Source organism: Hirundo rustica, chromosome 4, assembly GCF_015227805.2.
Source record: "Hirundo rustica isolate bHirRus1 chromosome 4, bHirRus1.pri.v3, whole genome shotgun sequence".
In the NCBI taxonomy this organism is placed as follows: domain Eukaryota; kingdom Metazoa; phylum Chordata; class Aves; order Passeriformes; family Hirundinidae; genus Hirundo; species Hirundo rustica.
This window is the reverse complement of record NC_053453.1, coordinates 69,501,683-69,520,460: the sequence shown is the minus strand read 5'-3', so window position 1 is coordinate 69,520,460 and position 18,778 is coordinate 69,501,683. Positions and strand designations below refer to the sequence as shown.

The window sequence follows — 18,778 nt, the reverse complement described above, 5'->3', positions numbered from 1 at the left end:
TCAACATGGCTCTGCCTTAACAAGGTGTTAAGTGCAGTTCCAGGATTGCAAATAAATAATTAAACTGCTTCACATGGAGTTAACTTCACTCCCAGCTTATTCGTTAACACAGCCAGATAAAACAGTCAGTTCCCTCTGTGCTCATTTAGTCCTGTCACTTCTGGCACCTTCCATACTGTGAAACAAAATGACAAGTTCTAACAGACAGACATGGGAAACAGCTGCCTGTGTCACCATGCTGGAATCTACAGGAGCCCTTCAAACGGTGCCAACTTCAATCTCGAGCCTAAGTAAGCAATTTAATGAAAACACAGGGATTTACCAGTGTGCAGAAAACCACCTCTCAAGGCTAGCCATCATCCCCTAGGGTGTCAAGAAGGAATCATACCCTTTTGTCCCCACAACAAATATTAAATGCAACAACACACATGTTGTGAGCTCTTTGTGTCTCAGTAACTTATCCCTCAAATTTCAATATGACCCCAACACCCATGAGCAGAGCAAAACTGCTACCAGGGGCACATTCCTGCTCAGGACATTCCCATTTCCAGCAGTCATGGGAGATGGGAAGGCAAAGAGGTTTGCCCAAGGTCCTGCAGGCTCGTGCAGAGCCAGGAAGCCACTGTGCTCAACTCACAATGTCGGGGTGACACTGGAAAGCCTCAGAGACCTGCTCAGAAATGATGCAAAGCAACACAGAACTCCAACGAACAGCTGTCAAAATACCCTGACAGTAACTGAAGGGTTCTTTGCTCATCTTCTTTATGCAATCACTTTGTGTAACCATTATCTGACTGGCTTAGTTCTGATACCAGACAAATACCTTGGTCAAGTAGTTTAAGGGAGGACTTTGTAATTTGCTTCATATCCATGATTAGTTAACGGTCAAAAGTAGTGCAAAAAGCATTGATTTAAACCCATCCGTTCAGGAGTTTTTCTAGCCAAAAATTGTCATATAGTCTACCAGGATCTACTGTATCTGTCACTCTTAATTGCACTTTTACATTTAAAATCAAAAGCCTAATTAAAACTAAATGCCTACATATTTTCTACTGCATGATGTAATACCTCAGTGAATCCTACACACATCCATAATACACAAGCTGTGGATGAACATATATAACTTCACCATAAAATAAGCTCTTCCTGCACAGATAAATAAACAAACCTAATTTTCCAAAATACTAAATTCTTTATAAAGTGCTGCATACTGAAATTATCTGATAGGACTTCCCAAACTGGTACAGCACAGAGCATATGCTGGGCACTTTCTGCCACCGTGTGATGCAGAACAGGAATAGCTGTTTTCATGGGCTAAACCTCTGCAAACTCCCTGTCAAGTTTACCTAACCTTGGGAGACGATATTTATTTGCAATTACAGAACAATAAAAAGGGTTGACTACGGAAACAAAAGCTTCAGGTGCTCCTGAGTTAAAGTTACAATAATTTAAAGTGAAAATAACATTTATTTCTGCAAGTGTGAATCCAAAACAGAAAGCAAACATAGAAGCTCCTTGTGCAGCAACACCTATGAATGTTCCCTTTGGAATATAAATGCTAAGTGTAAACATTTAATAAACAGCTAGACCGTCACCTAAAACCCCAAACTGCTTCAGTTATTTGTGAAGGTAAATGGTGTCAGCTAGAAAGAGAAAAAATAAGAAGGAAAATGTAGTATAAATTCCTTTCCCTTATGCAAAAGTGTAGCTTAAATTTGGGAGTTGAAAGGAGAAAAGTAGCACTAGCAAAAGTCTGGAAGCTGGCAATCACTGAAGAAGAGGTAGAATAAAACTAAGGCAGGACAGGGACTGCACTGCACACACACAGTATCAAAAAGTAATTTTCTTCTGAAAGTAGCACAGGTTGGATGACACTAGTCCCTGTCACAAGAGTTACAGAAATAAAAGGCACCAAAGTTGAGCAAACGAGAAGAGAAAAAAAAAAGAGACAGCATGTATGTTACCAAAAGAATACTTCAACTGTTGGCAAGAGTTGCAAGTAACAATTCTCCTGTAGCTCAACCCTTCTTTCCCCAAATATCTCATTTAACTTCTGACAGCTGTCAAAACAAAATGTGAACCTACCAGGGCTCAAAATTCAGAAGAGAGAGCTGCTCCTTGAATATTATAATTTTGTAAACCCATGTTGTTCTTGAGTTTCCTCAATACCCACAATAACAGAAACATTTAATTTCCTGTGGCAATTCTCAGACTGAAACTTCTCAGATAGCTGCAGGTGAGCATGTTTTCCAAGGAGGTATTCCCAAATCTGTGAAATCCTAGTGAATCCCAAATTCACTAGGTGGGGGCTGTCTGCTTTTCAGACATGGAAACAAGAGAGGGCCCAATCCTGTGAGATGTACAGAGTGCTCTTTTGTTCAACAGCCTCTAATTTATTTTAAAGAGTTTCAGAACAGGAGAGAATCAGCTCCTGTGACTCATATGACTTCTTGTATATCCCATATCATTAAGCTCCATCCAGATGTCCCTATATGAAGCCCAAAGGCTTCCATTTCACCAAAAAGTCATCCAAGCTCTCAAGAGCACAAATTGCTGAATACCGCAGAGGGGAATGAATTGCTGAGTGGTGGAGGTGGAAGAGCCTCGTGTGTCACCATGACAAAGGAAAATGTGATCATGGGCAATCTATTTCCTGAGGTACATCCCAACAGGTTGAGCCTACAGTAAAGAAAAAAAAAGGTAAGAAAGAAAACCTCTTACAAAGGTACAAACCTCAAGATCCAACCCAAGCAAGTATGGGGGAAAAGGAGAAGGGAAGAAAGTCACACAGTTCCTCCAATCTCTGTGGGCAACCCTGCGTAGTCCTAAAGGACAGGATTTAATTAGAACAGTTACATCTGTGAAGATCTGCAGGTGTTATGAGAGTTGTTAAGGGCATTTCTGGTAAATGTGTTCTCCTTCAGGAAAGAAGGGAAGTTAACACAGTGTACTTCAATTACAAATCCGAAAGGAATCACTGTGATCCTCCAGCTCACAGGCTGGCCATATAAATTCTCCCAGAAACTGAAGACTGATTGTAAAAGAAAATACTAAAGACTTCTTCATTATGAGTTCCAGTAAATTGTTAAAATGTTTTTTTATGCTCGTGACTGGTATTTTATTGCAAATTTGAATTTCCCTAATTCACCTTCCAGTCCCTGGATCTTGTTATAGCTTTGTCAGCACCACTGAAGAGTCCTCCCCTTCCCCTGTATCAGATATCAGCTGGATCGTGCTCAGCATCCATCAGCCCTTCATACTAGCAGGGCTGATATGTGTGAAAGTAAATCTTTCTGCTCAACGTAATATCACATTGCCTATGAGAGAAAGAACATTATTCACACTTTATTTTCACTTCACCCTTGCACTCAGAGCTTAAAAACAAAAACTCAAAATGGATTTGGCACAATTCATATGTCACAGAGTCAAAGTGCTGGGAGCAGCAGCCAGAGCTTTCATTCTTGAAAACTTTAGAGGATTACACAGAAAACATTAGCAATGGCTGATAAAATGAGTGCAATATGGGGTAATTACATCCTTCACAAGAACGAACAGATGCACACTGACTTCAGTAAAGCTGTGTCTATTTATGCCAGCTGAGGACAGACTCCCTGCCTCTTCTTTTTTAATCAGCAAAAATTATGCAAAAATATATTTCTGCTTAACTTTTCAGCAATGACAGTGCCTAAAATCCAGGTTGCCCCACTCACTCAAATACAAGTATTTGCAGCTTGGTTTATTTTTAGCTCCTTTCCTGATAAGCTCCTATTATCTTCAGCCTGGTCTAAACCACTGTCAAAATAAACATAGTTTATTTTCTCTCTATAGAGATATCTTTCTCTTTTTTTCCTTCCCCTTAATGGGGATACAAAAAAAAAGAAGCTATTCTTCATTGTAGAAAGCCCAGGCAAGATGACCCAGAATCAGTCAGTGAATCCCATGTTCACACACAGCATAACCTTCTCTTTAGCATACCCCTGGAATATTTTCCTGTGAACCTACAGAAGGACGGTGTGAAATGCAGGGCAAAACCTAAGGAGCTGCTCCAGCCCACATTTTCAATCCTGCTACTGTGGATGGAGCAGACCAGGGAAGAAACCTTAATCTGATCAAAACCAATAGCAAAATTGAGCAGACTTCAGCAAGGCCAGAACTGCAACCAGCCCCTCGAAACAAACCCTGGTCTCTCAGTTTATATGCAACACAACCCTGGTGTCACCCAGCAGTCTTTTGACGTGTGTTCAAATTGCACACACTCAAGAAGGAAAACAATGTGGCATTAAAAAGAGGGAGGGGGATGAGGTGATCCGGGTGTTGGAGCTGAAATTCTTCTGCAAGCCATGGTGAGGACTATAATACAACAAATTGTTTTCCCTGTCATTCATGAAGTGCAGGGGGGGATGTAGAGGTCCACCTGCAGCCCGTGAGGAAAGGAGTTCATGCTGGAGCGAGTGGATGCTCAAAGTCTGCAATTTAGTGGGAAGCTTGAACAGAGAGACAGAAGACAGAGAAAGAGAATCCTTGCTTCCAAACTAGAACAACTTATCCTTAAAAAACTACACCCCATGGACTAAAATGACCCATGTCATCGACTTCAGGAAGATGATTTTGCCCACGGGAGGGACTCAGGTTACAGCAGGTGGGGTGGGACTGCTTCTCATGAAAATTATGACCACTTTGGAGAAGTTCACAGAGAGCTGTCTCCTGTGGGAAGGACCCAAAAACATAACAGAAGAGACTCCTCTCCCTAAATGAACTGAAGAAATATTTTTAGAAGTGACAAACTGACTAAAATCCCCATGTTTTGTCTCCCTGTGCCGTCGGTGGGAAGGAAAGAAGGGCTGGGGCGGGGGGATGGGGTGAAAGGTGTTCTAAAGGTTTATTTTAGTTCTCATTATCCTCTTTTTATTCTGTTAATAATTTTTTCTTTATACCTTTTAAGTTTTGAGCCTGTTTTGCCCTTGAAGTATTTTTGCCTAATCCTTATCTGACCCCAAAACCCAAAGAAAAAACCTTTTTTCTTTCCCCCTCCTTTGCCAACTATAGCATAGGAGAGGGAGTGAATGGTTTTTCGTGGGTGCGTGGCTTCTAGCCCGACAAACACAAAACTGTATTTTCACAGGAACTTCACCGACTTTTGCTAATGGATTGTGTAATTTCTGCCTGTATTTTCTGGTTTGGCACTGCCACTATTGAATTCATTAAGTGGCTCTTTTCCATTTGCAGAGAGAGAAAACTACCATTAAACCAGTAAATAAAAATCCATATTATTAAAAAAAAAAGAAGTAGAGGTTGAAGTTGACAAGGATTTTTATATTTTTTTACCTTCTGCATAATGATTCAGTGCTTGAACATGCATATGTCTTTGTGCCTCAGAGGAAAAAAATTAATCCTTATTGTTTAGGGTTACAATGGGAATATAAAAGGTAGACTGTGATTATACAAACCAGTCAATAACTTACTTCCATTTCCACTCTTTTCAGCATTGCAAGTCAGCTTGCTCCTCTCGCAGATACACATCTGTGATTAACTTTCTTCAATTTAAAGTGTCCATAAACCCTTAGGCACAAATGAGAGAAGACCTGTCTGCTTTCCTCCTGCCCATAGACTTCCTTAGGCAAGCTCTGAATAAACCCACACAGCTGGCATTCACTGAGCTCAAAATCTGCTCTCACATTAAAGACCAGGGATATCACTCCTCTGTACTGTCCATCATTTTGAGAGCTTTTCCTGCTTCTACACAACAATAACATCACATTATGATGATTCAACCAGCCCCAACTCATTTACTAGCTAAAATCAAAAAAGAAAGACAAAAATAATAATAAAAGTAAGGACAAAAATGATTTCTGTCTGCTGACAGCCTAAGCAAGATGGAAGCACACAAAATGCTGAGACACCAGAAGATGAAAATGAATGTGAGCTTCTTTTCTATTTTCTTGAAAGACTTGAAAGCATTTAATAATGCTTTTCCACTTTTCAATGGCTATGTACGGTTGCAACACATTGCACTTAAAAATCATGGGTTTTTTTAAACTCATGATGCAAACAGTAAGAGACTTTGCTACAGACCAACCTATTTCTTGTATAGTACACAGTGGCATCCCAAAACTAATTTCTGTATATAGGAATTGTTTTTCTTTCAGGAAATCTTCCAGAAGCCCTACCACTGAGGAACCCAGGAGCAGTGCCCGGCTTTGGTACACATGTAAAAGGAAGCAGCAGCTAACAGTAGAAATGTGCTCATGAGAGCTATGACATGAAATTTTAAAATGGGACTGTGTTTTTAACATGTGGGAACATGTGGAGGCACTGGCCGGGCTCACATGGTACCCAGTGAAGAATAAATGCACACTACAATAACAGAGCTTGCCCCAAGGCAGCCCAGCAACCACATTCAGACCCCACTGAATCACATGTGTTAAAGTCACTGCAGAAGATAAAAACCAAGCAGTATCTGACAGCAGAACTTGGCAGAGCTGATTGAAACATACATGTTTCACCTAAGGTGAAACCCTGTGAGTACTCGCTTGTTTTCACCACTACCCTGTGTGGTCCCTCCAATGCAGACACTGCTCTGCTCTAAGCAGCAGTGTCATGAGCAAAGCCATCCCAAACCCTTCAACCAGCACTGGAAAGAGGTCAGAGAAACAGCATTATGATCTGCTTTAACTGCCATTCAAAATGTCACAGCCTCTCCTATAATTTGAATGAGGATTGGACTCGGTCTAATTTACTGACAGCAAAACAGGATATTTATTTTAATCTCTTTACCTTTGCATTTAAAACCTTCCTGTTGAAGAACAGAAAATAACATTTCACATGTACCTCCAGGTGGCTACTGTGCCAAACTCATATTTGTCTGTAAACCAGTTCAAAATAGACAGAATATTTGCTCTGCAGCTGGAAATCAGAACTCCACCTGACAGAATGCCATCTCCTCCTTAGAGCAGATGGTGCCGCGAAGAAGAGGAATAGCTCAGGAGTACCACAGTGTTTAAGCAGAGGACCTCTAGGATATTCATCTTAGTGTGCAGTGGAGAGTCTGCATCTTCAAAGCATCTCACTCAGCTGGAAACGTCAAAGACCAAAGTAAGAAGAGAAAGACTATCTGGAATTAGCTTCTCAAACATCACAGTTCACTTACTTGATGAAAGCAAAAATAACTTCATATTCTGGGGAAAAAAAAAAGAAATTTAAACAAAAAAAGGAAAAATGTCTGCCAAAGAAACTTGTTTGGGCAAATAATGAATGCTTGAAAAATATTGTTTGTATTGTGCAAAGAATTTGTAAGTAATGTTTGTTTGCTCACCACTTAATTAGCAGTTCTAAGTGATGGAATTTTGCTGCCATTTGTGAATGTGCAAATTTCGAAACTTCATTCCCCAGATGGAAAAGCTCCCAGGGGGTCATATCATAAACCCATTCAAATGAACAAAACAAATGACAAGTATCTGTACAAATGTGGAAAATGAGGGAGCTGCATGCTTTATTTTATGTAACTCTGGTTAAACGCCTCGATTTACTTGTGTGGTATGGTTTTGCTTGACTGCATAGGGGTAAATCAAATAAGACAGTCAAGATGAGGAGCCCGAAAGTGTCAAATATATCAAACCCCTGTAGACACAATGAGGACCCTCAAAATGGAGGAGTCCCCTCTTTCTGTCCAGCCAGCCTGGTAATATTTATGCCTACCTGTAAATCTAAAGGGAATCTGAAATCCCAAAGAAATAATGAGACTGGCCAAAATGAGAAATGCCAGGGAGCAGTTGGCATGCTGCCAGGAATGCAGATACTGACTTGGATTTTTCCCAGTAATCTACATGCACCTGAGACAGAAGTGCAATCTGTCCACCTTAGAGGAAAGCCACTCCCAGAGGATGATTCACATATAAGTAGGCTCCTCAAATGGCAGGAATCCCAAAAGTGTTCCGGCCAGGCCTTCCACTCCTTCACAGACCTGCAGAGAAGCAGCATATGCAGCCCAAAAGGTTAGATGAGTGTAGCTGTATCTGCCACTGCACTTGCACAAGCTACACCTGGACTCACCCGTTTTGTGTAAACACACACAGCTGCCAGAGCACAGAGGTTTTTGCTGCTTCGGTTTCATCACAAGTAGATTTGGCAGAGATGGAGATCAGGGAAGGTTCCAGCCCCTCCAGAACAAGATTGAACCACAGATAACATCCAAGTCCAGACACAGTACTGCTTCCATTCCCTGTGAAGTACTCCAAATTCTTGGTACAGCAGTGATGAATATGGCTCTGCTGTCCCAGCAATTTGCTGCTACATGGGCCGACAAAGGTTTTAGCAGATGCCAAACCCATCTGGACTCAACTTGTTCGTACGCCTGGGAATTTACGTCTCCAAAAGCCAGTCCTAGACTGGCAGGATTGTGCCAGTAACTCAGAGCAAAGTATGGGGCCTTGCCTGTCACCCACGGGGACAAAAGGAGGTTAGTGGCCACCCTGGTCTGTGACCAAGTCTGATGAAAAAAGCTGAGGACATGGGCTGTGACAGGATTTAGTTCTGCATGATTTCCAGCTCCTACTGGAAGATGATATACACTTCCTAACTGCCAAAATAATTAGGTGCTTGTTTTCACAACACTACAAGGAAGAAGAAAGAGATGTTTTTTACCATAACACCTGCACAGTACCCACATGGCCTTGCTTCCTGGAATTTTTATATTTCCATCTGAAGTTTCCAGTTTTCCTGGACCAGAGGTGACTATGCACTCACCATACAGTTCTTACCAAGGACAGCCCTCACAGTGACTCCGTGCTGCAGACTTACAGTGGCCTCCCAGATCACCTGCATCGAGCTGTACCTGGGGAATGACAGCTTTGCACCACTCTGGTCCTTGCCTATATTAAATCTATTTTCAGGACATCTGACTATTTAATTAGAAGCCAAACTTTCCGCTTTTAGATGAAAATCCAGTATCTCTGAAGACATTGAGCACAAAGGAGGGACATTTGATGGAGGGAGGGAGTTCCCCACTAGGAAACTCTATGGAAATTTTAAACTTCTCTGTGAGCTTGGAGGGGGAGAGGAACATATGGACCATGAAGAAGCATAAAGGAGGACTGTTGCTGAAGAAGCTGGCCCGTTGCAGGCCTGTGAAAAAGCCAGAAAAAACTCAGAGCATAAGACATACCCCTGATAACGTGGTCTTACATTCAGCTGCCTACTTCACTTTTAGTTTTTCAGAAATGAGATTGCTAGGTAGTTATTGCCATCTTATCTATATGAAATATTCACTAAACAGAAAAGTTAACTATGGCTCTTGGCAGCAAAGAAAGCACTGGTAGTTCATTAGTATTAAGTATGATTGCATAAACAGCTCTGAAATAGAAGGGAGTGAAACAAAGTGATAGAAACAAAAATATGCCATGACCTAAACAGCAACGCAGAAAGGATGCGTTCCTTTCAAAAATCTGAGGAAATCAGCTTCCTCCACTTTTCTCAATTCTTCAAAATTGAATCTATCACTGAATGATTTTTTTTTATTTAACAAAAGCACAGGGCATTAGTACTTCTCTAAGTGCAGCATTTGCAATGCCATCACCATTGCTGAAACATGACCTAAATGATAATTTAGGCCCTGTTACAGGTCTTTCAGCTGCTCTTGAACCTCATCTATTTTCAGGAGCAATCTGCTCATCTTTCACACCCCAAAATGGCAGAAATCAAAATGTTATTATGTTGTAAGAACAACTGAAAAGCAAAGTCTTGAACTTGATAAGAAAACGATAATCTTACTTTATGTTCACAACTCTGTCTTCCACAAAATGTAATTTAAAGAGCAAATTTAAGAACTTTGTATTGGAAATACTTCTTCCTCCAAGTAAATTTAGCTCACAGATCTTCTACTAGATTCTGCCACTAAAAATAAATTAGAAAAAAATAAAGGAACAATAGGAAGAACATGTATCATCAACTTCAGCACTTTTCTAGTGTTCATATATGAGAAATAGAGCTCTAAGAGCCACAGCAGGAGAAATATATCCATACTTAATAATCATTAATGTGAAGAGCAAATCATAGAATTGCAGCAAAACACTTGTTGAAAATGACATCCAAAAATATTGAGAAAGAGGGCTGAAATGGGGAATAAAGTGCATAGTTATAGAAACAGTGATGGGTGTTCAGAAAAGACGACATTTTGAAACATTTTAAAAACCAGTGAGTGCAACTCTCCTTTCACTCTTACCCAGAGAATCTTTCCTCAGTCTGGCACCTGGGTTAGCTGGGCCAAAATTTTGTATTGGGATAGACAAGGCAAATAAGTCAGTGAAATAGAATATGGGGTTAAATCTTGAACAGGGAGGTTAGAACTTCCACCAGTTCTTTTAATTACAGAATTGCAGATTTTCACTTCTGTGATTTATGATTCGACTTCATAGCTAAAATTTACATTCCACCCTATGTATTTTGTTCTTCCACAATGAATCTACATGACATTTTATAGCTTTTCATTGTGCTATCAGTATGGTCCCAGAATAATTTATTTTTTATTTCATGGACTGAACAAAAACACAACTCTGCAAAATCAGTGTGCTGATGCACCCAGGCCTGGGCACTAGACAGGAACAGAGAATATGTACAAAATGACACAACCCCCTCATTGAAACCGTATTTTGTACCTGAGGTAGCACTGCTGGTCCTTGTCCTGCCAACCTCTGCAAGGAGCTGACCTGAGGAACCTTAATGGGCACTGCAGTGATAGTTCCCAAAGTCTGTTGGAAGAAAAACATTTGAACACAGCTTAAAACAATTGCAAAAGCTTTCCCAGACAGAATCTCTCCGAGCAAGCAGTTCCCTTCCAGCTCTTTTTCTCTTCCCAGCTGCCATGGCTGAAGGCTCTCGAGGCACCAGACTGTTTTCAAAAGAGATCTGAAATGCACCACAGTGATGTGCATCAGTACAATGATGCATTTCATGGTAGCCAGGGTCACAAAGAGATATTTGCTGTGCCTCAGGAAATAGTAAATACTGAATTATTAAAATTAAAAGCTGCCTATAAATCTACTACAGCACACTGCCACACAACATTCAGCTAAGACGACACCCATTTGGGCCAACACAGCATCTATTACTGTCCATGTTTATTATTGTTACCCACCCCCCCCTTTATTAGTTGTGTACCAAATTTATTCAAAGATTATTTAAGATAGGTTATAAATTTATGATCTGGCCATATATGTAAAGAAGACAGCTAACTTTTCCCATTCAACAACTTTCATCCCTGATTTCAATTCATAAAATCATGGAACAGCTTGGATTGGAAGGGACCTCAAAGATCACCCGATTTCACCCTGCAACACAGGCAGGGACACTTTCCACCAAACCAGGTGGCTCCAAACCCCATCAATGTGACCCTGGACATTTCCAGGGATGGGGAAGCCACAGCTTCTAACCAAAAGATCATACTTTGGTTAACTGGCCAATACTCTTAAGGCAAGGTTTTGTAACTTTAATCTAGCACTTTGTTACTGCAATTGGGACAACACAGCAATGTGAGCAAGCAGATGATTGTCATTATAACAGCAAGAGATACTTAGTCACCAAACACAAAAACTTATCAGGCTGTTAGAAATAGCTAGTATGGAGAAACATATAGATTCAACTAAATTTCTCTAAATATAACTCTGCTCTAAACCAAGGCTTTGGATCACAGCCAGCAGGATAAAATATGCCATTATTACCCCAATCTGGTAATGAAATTTGTCAGTAGAAAAGAAAGTATAACATAATCAGCTCAAGGAAAGTGAAACTGTGTCACATCCAGGCTGATATGTTCTCCTCAGACCTCACCCAGAGTGGCAAAACAGTCTATTTCATTCTGTCTCCGGTGTTGGATAAGAAATAACAAGTGTATTTAGGCGGAATATTCTTAATAAACTACTCCTACAGCGTTTATATTTTTATCTCTGCTACTCCTGTCAGAGACATTTGGGGGTGTGATGTTGCATATTCAGCAAAGATTAATGTTTGAAGATTTGCCTGAGTAAAACAACAAGGAGAGCTGAACAGTTAAAAACATGCAAGATAATTTTTCTTGAGTACCCATGGATTACCAATACCCTGGATTATCCATGGAAAAATATACTCCATTAAAATTCTGTCTCAAGCCAAGAGAAGAGGGAAAGGGGGCAGAGAGAGAAACATTTCCACCCATGGGTGATAAAAGAAGTAAATTACACCTTCCTTTAGAAATAAAGGTTCTGGCAGCAGGGTGAGGAACAGAAGGGGATATTTCTGCCACAGTTTCCTTATAGGGTCACATACGGACTAACAATGGGAAGGATCTGATTGAACAACTTCATTGCCTTGTCTACCCTATCACAGCCTCACACATGGGCAAGAACAACATGATGAACTACTGCAGTCTGGGGAGAAGGAGAAATGGAGCTACCACCTGCTGCTATGGGCATTTATTAGACTTATAATAACTTTTCAATATTAGCGTGAACTGTAATGAATTCAGCCCAGATTCAGATTTTTTTAGGGTAAATACCAAAGTGAACTTTCCAACTCATGCCACAGAAAGCTTATCACAAGTGAGATCTATATTTTCCTACTATGCTAAATGAGATTTCTTTCACCACACAGCGCAGTCAAAGCTTTACTAGGAAGTATCAGGGGCACCACTACTTCTCCTGGGCTGTACAGATACCATCTACAGAAAGTTAAAAACAAAAAGTTCTTCCTCCTGGAAAGTTGTGCTTTAAAGGCTGATGCCTCTGACCTTGCAAACACACATTTTAATATTTCTATTCCTACAGATACACAAGGATTTGCAAAGATTTTCAAACTGGGCAACAAAATACACAGTGGTTGGAATGGCGGTGTTCGGTCCAAGGTCGCACTTGATGATCTTGGATGTCTTTTCCGAACTTAATGATTCTGTGATGCCATTAAAATACAAAGTGCTGACACTGAATGAAATTGGGAACTGATTATAAAGATAAGAATCAAATTGCTGAGATGTTAAGTAAGATAAAGTTATCAATTGTTAAGATGCACAAAAATTTCCATGTCTGAGCAACAAAGCTCTTCTCTTGTATTACTTCAAATGTCTACAGGGAATTAAAAAAAACGCACAAGCAACTAGAAAAAAATGACTCTGCCCTGGGTGCACTGCTGGGCCGATTCCGGTTCAAGCCTCAAAACAGTGCATGATTAAGACAAAATAAATGGGAATGAGACAACAAACAAGAAACGCCACAAAACTACTCTGCACTGTTCCCTCACCTTCACTTGAAGGCAAAGTCAGGATGAATCATCTGTGGGTAGCAGAGAAATGAACTACCGTCAGTTCTGTCACCTGCACTTTCAAAACTTTAATCAGATTTATTTTCCTGAAGTAGCAGTTCTGCAGCAAACACAAAAGTACAAAACCAAATAATGGCACTCTCAAGTTATGAAATTTTCAGTGACAAAGATGCAGCCTTCTGTTTACAAATGGTTTTATAGTAAGGATCTGTTATTTAATATTTAAGGAAACAATCTCAGTATAGAAATCATACAGCCAAGGAAAAAATCAGACCTTTAATCTCATGTTAATATTAGCACTACAGTATGTTCAGACAGAAGGACACTGAAGAATCTATTTTATTTTTCACCCTTTACGTTGTTTTGTTACTATTTCTCAGCTTGAGCAATAAATACTTCAAGTTTTGAAGTATTTGATGACCTCTGTACTTTTATTGTAACACATTTCAACGAGAAGATAAAACCATACTGCCTGTGATGCCTTGGGAAGGCTGACCTGGGACAGAGACTAGACAGAGCTAAGAGAATAAGTGGGTATTTATTAAAAGGTCTTAAAGGATGCACCTTGGGCAGGGCTACACCCAGGGTGGACCCAAAATGGTCACAAAATGGACGACCGGTCACAATATCTCACACTTTTATAATTTTTGGTCCATTTGCATATTGGGGTTAATTGTCCAATTACAGCTTCAGATTATGGAGTCCCATCCTTCTTGTTTTCTCTCTTCAGTCTGCCATTGTTTGTGGGTTTGGGCCTGAAAGTTGTACTCGTTGTCCTTGGTCTCCAGCAGGAAAAGGATTTGTTTTGTCTACCCACTCTGTGAAGAGACCCAGCTGACACTTAATATGAGGCTCAGAACTGCACACCTAGGCAGCAAAGAATCTGAAAATCACAAAAGCTAAAACTTAAGGCATCACCTGGGAAATAAAAACACAAGTCTCCTTATCTGATGCCCTTGGCCACACAATGAGAACTAGACAAATTTCCCACGGCTCAAGCTATGACATGTCAAATCCTGCTCACAATCCCCCTCCTACACCGGCTCAAGTTGAGCCCACAGCTCAAGCCCGTGGGCTTCAGGAGGTGACTAATCAAGATACATCCCCAACAAACAGAAAAATAAACTTTTGTTCCTCCTGTTAGCAGAGCCACATGTTTTCATGCCCTGACTGTCCAGGTCATGGTGAGCCTGGTGGATCAAAGGCTTGCCACTCACTAATTCCACACTATCGTTTTTATCCATGGACACCTTTTTCTTTTCTTTTTCTTCTTTTCCAGTTTATCCAAAGATGAAGCTGATGCACATTCTTATAAACCTCTAATTAACAAGCTGAAAAGACATTTTTCTGGCAATGAAATTGCCAATTGACCTTTAAGCATTTTGTACAAATTTATTGATACAAGCAGAAACAATAATTCAAAGGATTACTTTATGAGTGCTGAATAGTAGCACTTTCGTAAAGATAAATTAGTTTCTTATTTCTACATTTACAGCTCTAAGAATTTTAATGGACAAGGTCCATAAAAGTCAAAGATATTTCCGAATCTCTCCTCTGTCTAAAGCTACTTGGGCTTTTCTGGTGACCCCTTGAAACATCTACAGTGTGAAGGGATGGGGGAAAAGTAAAGCGCCAAGTTTCAGTTGGCCTCAGGTTTGTATGCATTTAAAGCAGAATTACTACTTTATACAGTTGGGGTTTTTTTCAAAAAAGAACAAATTCATCAGGTGTGTTTCCTACTGTCTGGTTCACTAAACTTTACACCCAGAAGCATTTTGGGAGCTCGTGATCTTTTGCTAACCCTTACCTCAAGCTCCAGCCCTGGACTGGAACAGAAAACTCAACCACTCCATCCCTCAGTGCTGGATTTACTGGATAATGAACGCATGTGGCTGGGACACAAGACACTTCCCAACCCCCATCTCCACGGGCAGACAGGGATTTGGCATGTCAGGGACACGGTTTTGGTTGAGCAATCCACAGATGCTCTCAGACAGGAATGCAGCAAGGCAAGGCCCACTGTGGATGGGACCTGTGATCTACATTGGGGAAATGTCATCCAGCAGGAAGTTCCAAAGGGTCACACTTCAACTGCAAAAGCAGGTGAAGGGATCCAGATGAAATCATCCCTTTCACTGGTCAGTTTATTCACTAAGAAAATAGTAATAACTTAAAACAGAAAAACCAACTCAAGCCCCCAGACAAGGACACAGTTGCATTAAAAGAAAAAAAAAAAAAAGGAAAGAAAGAAAGGAAAAAGAAAGAAAGAAAGAAAGAAAGAAAGAAAGAAAAGAAAAGACAGAAAGAAAGAAGAAGAAGAAAAAGACAGAACACAGAAAGACATAAAGCCTCCTCCCGACAAGACAGCCCTCTACAGAAAGCAAGAAGAAATCACCAGCCCGCCTCATCACTCCCTCCCTCCCCTCCCGCCCTCCCTCCCCTCCCTCCCTCCCTCCCTCACCTCCCTCCCTCCCTCCCGACCCTCCCCCTCCCTCCCGCCCTCCCTCCCTCCCTCCCTCCTCCCTCCCTCCCTCCCTCTCCCGCAAACAACACCATAAAGAAACCGAGAACAAACAGCAACAAGAAGAAAGAAAGAAAGCGCAGTTCCTCACATTCAACTAAAAGAAAACGAAAAATTTAGGAGATATTGCCAAGTGCAGTTAAAAAAGATCACTTATCGTCGTCATTTCTATTAATGCCTTGCATTATAACTACAGGAATAACCAATAGGAGCTGGATTCAATGATCCTTGTGGGTCCGTTCCAACCCAGCGTAATCTGTGAACCTGCTATGATTCTTCTGCAATAAATCAACACCATCCCAGGAAAAAGATATCCCATTTCAAAAACAACTGAGGGACAGAAGTGTGAGGAGAGTAGCAAGTGGAAGACATAAAAAGTGAGACAAAGAAGTATGGCATGGACAGAGAATAAGAATCCTTCAAAAGCTGAAGTCTAGAGATGGTCAGAAGATAAAAGGATGCTGCCACAGAAACAAAGTCCTGCATTATCAGAGATCAGACTAAGGGCTGTCTATTACATTTCCAGCTATTATGTTATGACTTATTTAGTCAGTACCTGAGTTTTCAAATCTAGGACTATTTGTGATTTAAGCAAGTTTCTGCCTTTCAGTCCTGAATGAATACACACACACACATATATACAGAAGTACGTATCTAAATATTGTATCTCTGTTGAGATACATTTACATTTTACTCAGCTTGGGTACATATATTTGTCAAACCATTGCTATGTTCACTTTGAATTATAAATTGCTTTCCCCCTTCCTTTAGATGTACTAACAAATGCTTAAGGACTTATTGCTACAACTCATTATCTGTACAAACTCATTGCAGAGCTTGTGTCCATGAGCAGTTTAAGATTAGATCACAGATGTAAAGCTGTTAGGGGACATAACTGTTCTCCCATTCCAGAATTACATCAGGACAACTAAAATCACTCCAGTCAATCACTGAAGGGAATCAGACTCAACCAGTAACAGAAGGTTAAAGAGACACACACTTCTACAGCACGTTACCAAAATAAGAGTTTAGCTTGGGAACATATGGGTTTGTTGTATCTCAGCTGAACTGTTCAATTATTGAGCTCTACTGACGCTGCATTGCTGGATTATTTGCAAATTATTTTATACCAACATCAATACTGCAGCACAAATATTGTGTTCCTGCAATGAATTACGGAAATACTAATTTTCTTCTTTTCAAAGAATGTGTGCATCTTTTTAAGATCTAGATCGTCTTCATGTTGAACCTAAGCTATTAAAAAAAATGTTTTTGTCTGTTATGTGTTCAATATTGGCAACAACAGTTTTACAGAATGGATTTTTAATGTGGTAGTGACAGGGGAACAGATTGCTATGGCAACAGCAAAGATGAAAATTCTTAACCTGAATGGATCATCGTTGAAGTAATTGCAGGGGTTTTTTTACCCATTCTACATCCATTTTACAACTTGAATGCTGCATTCAACCTTGAGCTTGCTTTATATAAATGCCAAGCACTATATGCAATCTCCAAATTGATTTGACCTAAAACTTGCTGCCCCTTCCCTCACAAATCCCGAATAACTGCTGTCCTCTAGCTCACCTAAACATCTGAATACTGTCATTTTCCCATAGAGTCCACCAAAAAAAGCACCAGGCCTTTGGACATAACTTTGAGGCTCCTGTAAGGCATGTTCAGGTACATATTTTGTCTTTCCTTCTAGACTCAACTAGCATAAAAAACGGTGGAAATCACTCTTCATTTTCAAAAATATAGTGAAATCACTGTGCGTGGCATTTCCAATCAATTGATGGAATAAGGTGTCAGTTTCACATTTCATTGTATTCTAAAGAGGCTGTTATTTCAGACATATATTTTGTGTAAACAGTAATCTAATTGGAATTCCATAGAAATGTAAAGGTTTCTTCTACAGGTTTTAAAAGTTTTTGTTCTCCCCAGATCCTCTCCCTTTACTCAGAATTCATTAGTCATGATTTCATATGCAATCTATGATTGTTACGAAGTAGACAATTGGAAATACATGCCCTGTTGCCTTTTCAAAATATCAATATATTTGAAACCATCCTTTCTTTGGGCACCAAAAATACAATTTAAAACAACCCTCCTTATAGCCAATTAACAACAGCTTGGACTTTTTGTCCCGGAACAGCTCTCCCTGCATGGGGGTAGCCACAAGCAGTAGGAGGCAAAGCACCACCTTAAATTCCACAACTGCTTTGAAAACCAAATTCGTAGTTGCTGCTGAGGTTTTTGTACTCATCCCCTTCATCATCACACATTTGCAAGGAAGCCCAAGGCGGTATCACAGCTCATGCAGGTATCAAGAGAATATGCAGAGATGAAGCAAGGAATGTTCTGCTTTTCCTGTGGCTCTCAGGCTTTTCAGAGCACCACACAATTTATCTCTGCTTTTACCATAAGGTTTTCAGAGCACTGTCTCTACTTCTTGCCACTTGCACATTGCCATCTGGGTGCACTGAAAAGTACAAACTCTGAACACACTGTAGGTATATATTCTGGCAAAGGGAAAACACAATGAATAGAGTCCACATTTTCCCCATTTCAGAAATCCCGCTGATTATTTACTCAAGGAGACAGCTGTGCCAAATGCCTATTCCTAAACACAGTTTGCACCGTATTATTTAGTGGTCAGTAGTTTTTTTAATACATCACTTTTAAAATGAAAATATTTATAAATTATTTTTACATGTATTATAAAAATAATTTTTAATATATATAATTATTTTTATTAGGATTTTTTCCACAGGCATTAGATCACACTCTAAATTTCTGAATCGAAAGAAAATACAAAAGATAAAGAAGGTTTGGGTGTGCCAAATGTATTAGCACGCACAAACTTGTTCTGTGATTTGTAGCCTTAATCAGAAACCTTATTTAACTAATTAAGTCTCCACCTCCTGCAAAAATGAGCATAATGCCAATGAGTTGCAGCAAGACTCAGCAGCTGTGATC

The 18,778-nt window shown here is 40.1% G+C and overlaps 1 protein-coding gene across 3 annotated transcripts in view; it reads right to left on the bottom strand.

The window, feature by feature from the left end:
• PHF21B (PHD finger protein 21B) overlaps positions 1-18,778 on the bottom strand; it is a 157,323-nt gene that overhangs the window by 26,264 nt on the left and 112,281 nt on the right. For all 3 annotated transcript variants that reach the window (XM_040063341.1, XM_040063342.1, XM_040063339.1), the window contains one exon: positions 10,650-10,742. In XM_040063341.1, coding sequence (XP_039919275.1) covers positions 10,650-10,742 — 93 coding nt within the window. The remainder of the gene's footprint in view (positions 1-10,649; positions 10,743-18,778) is intronic.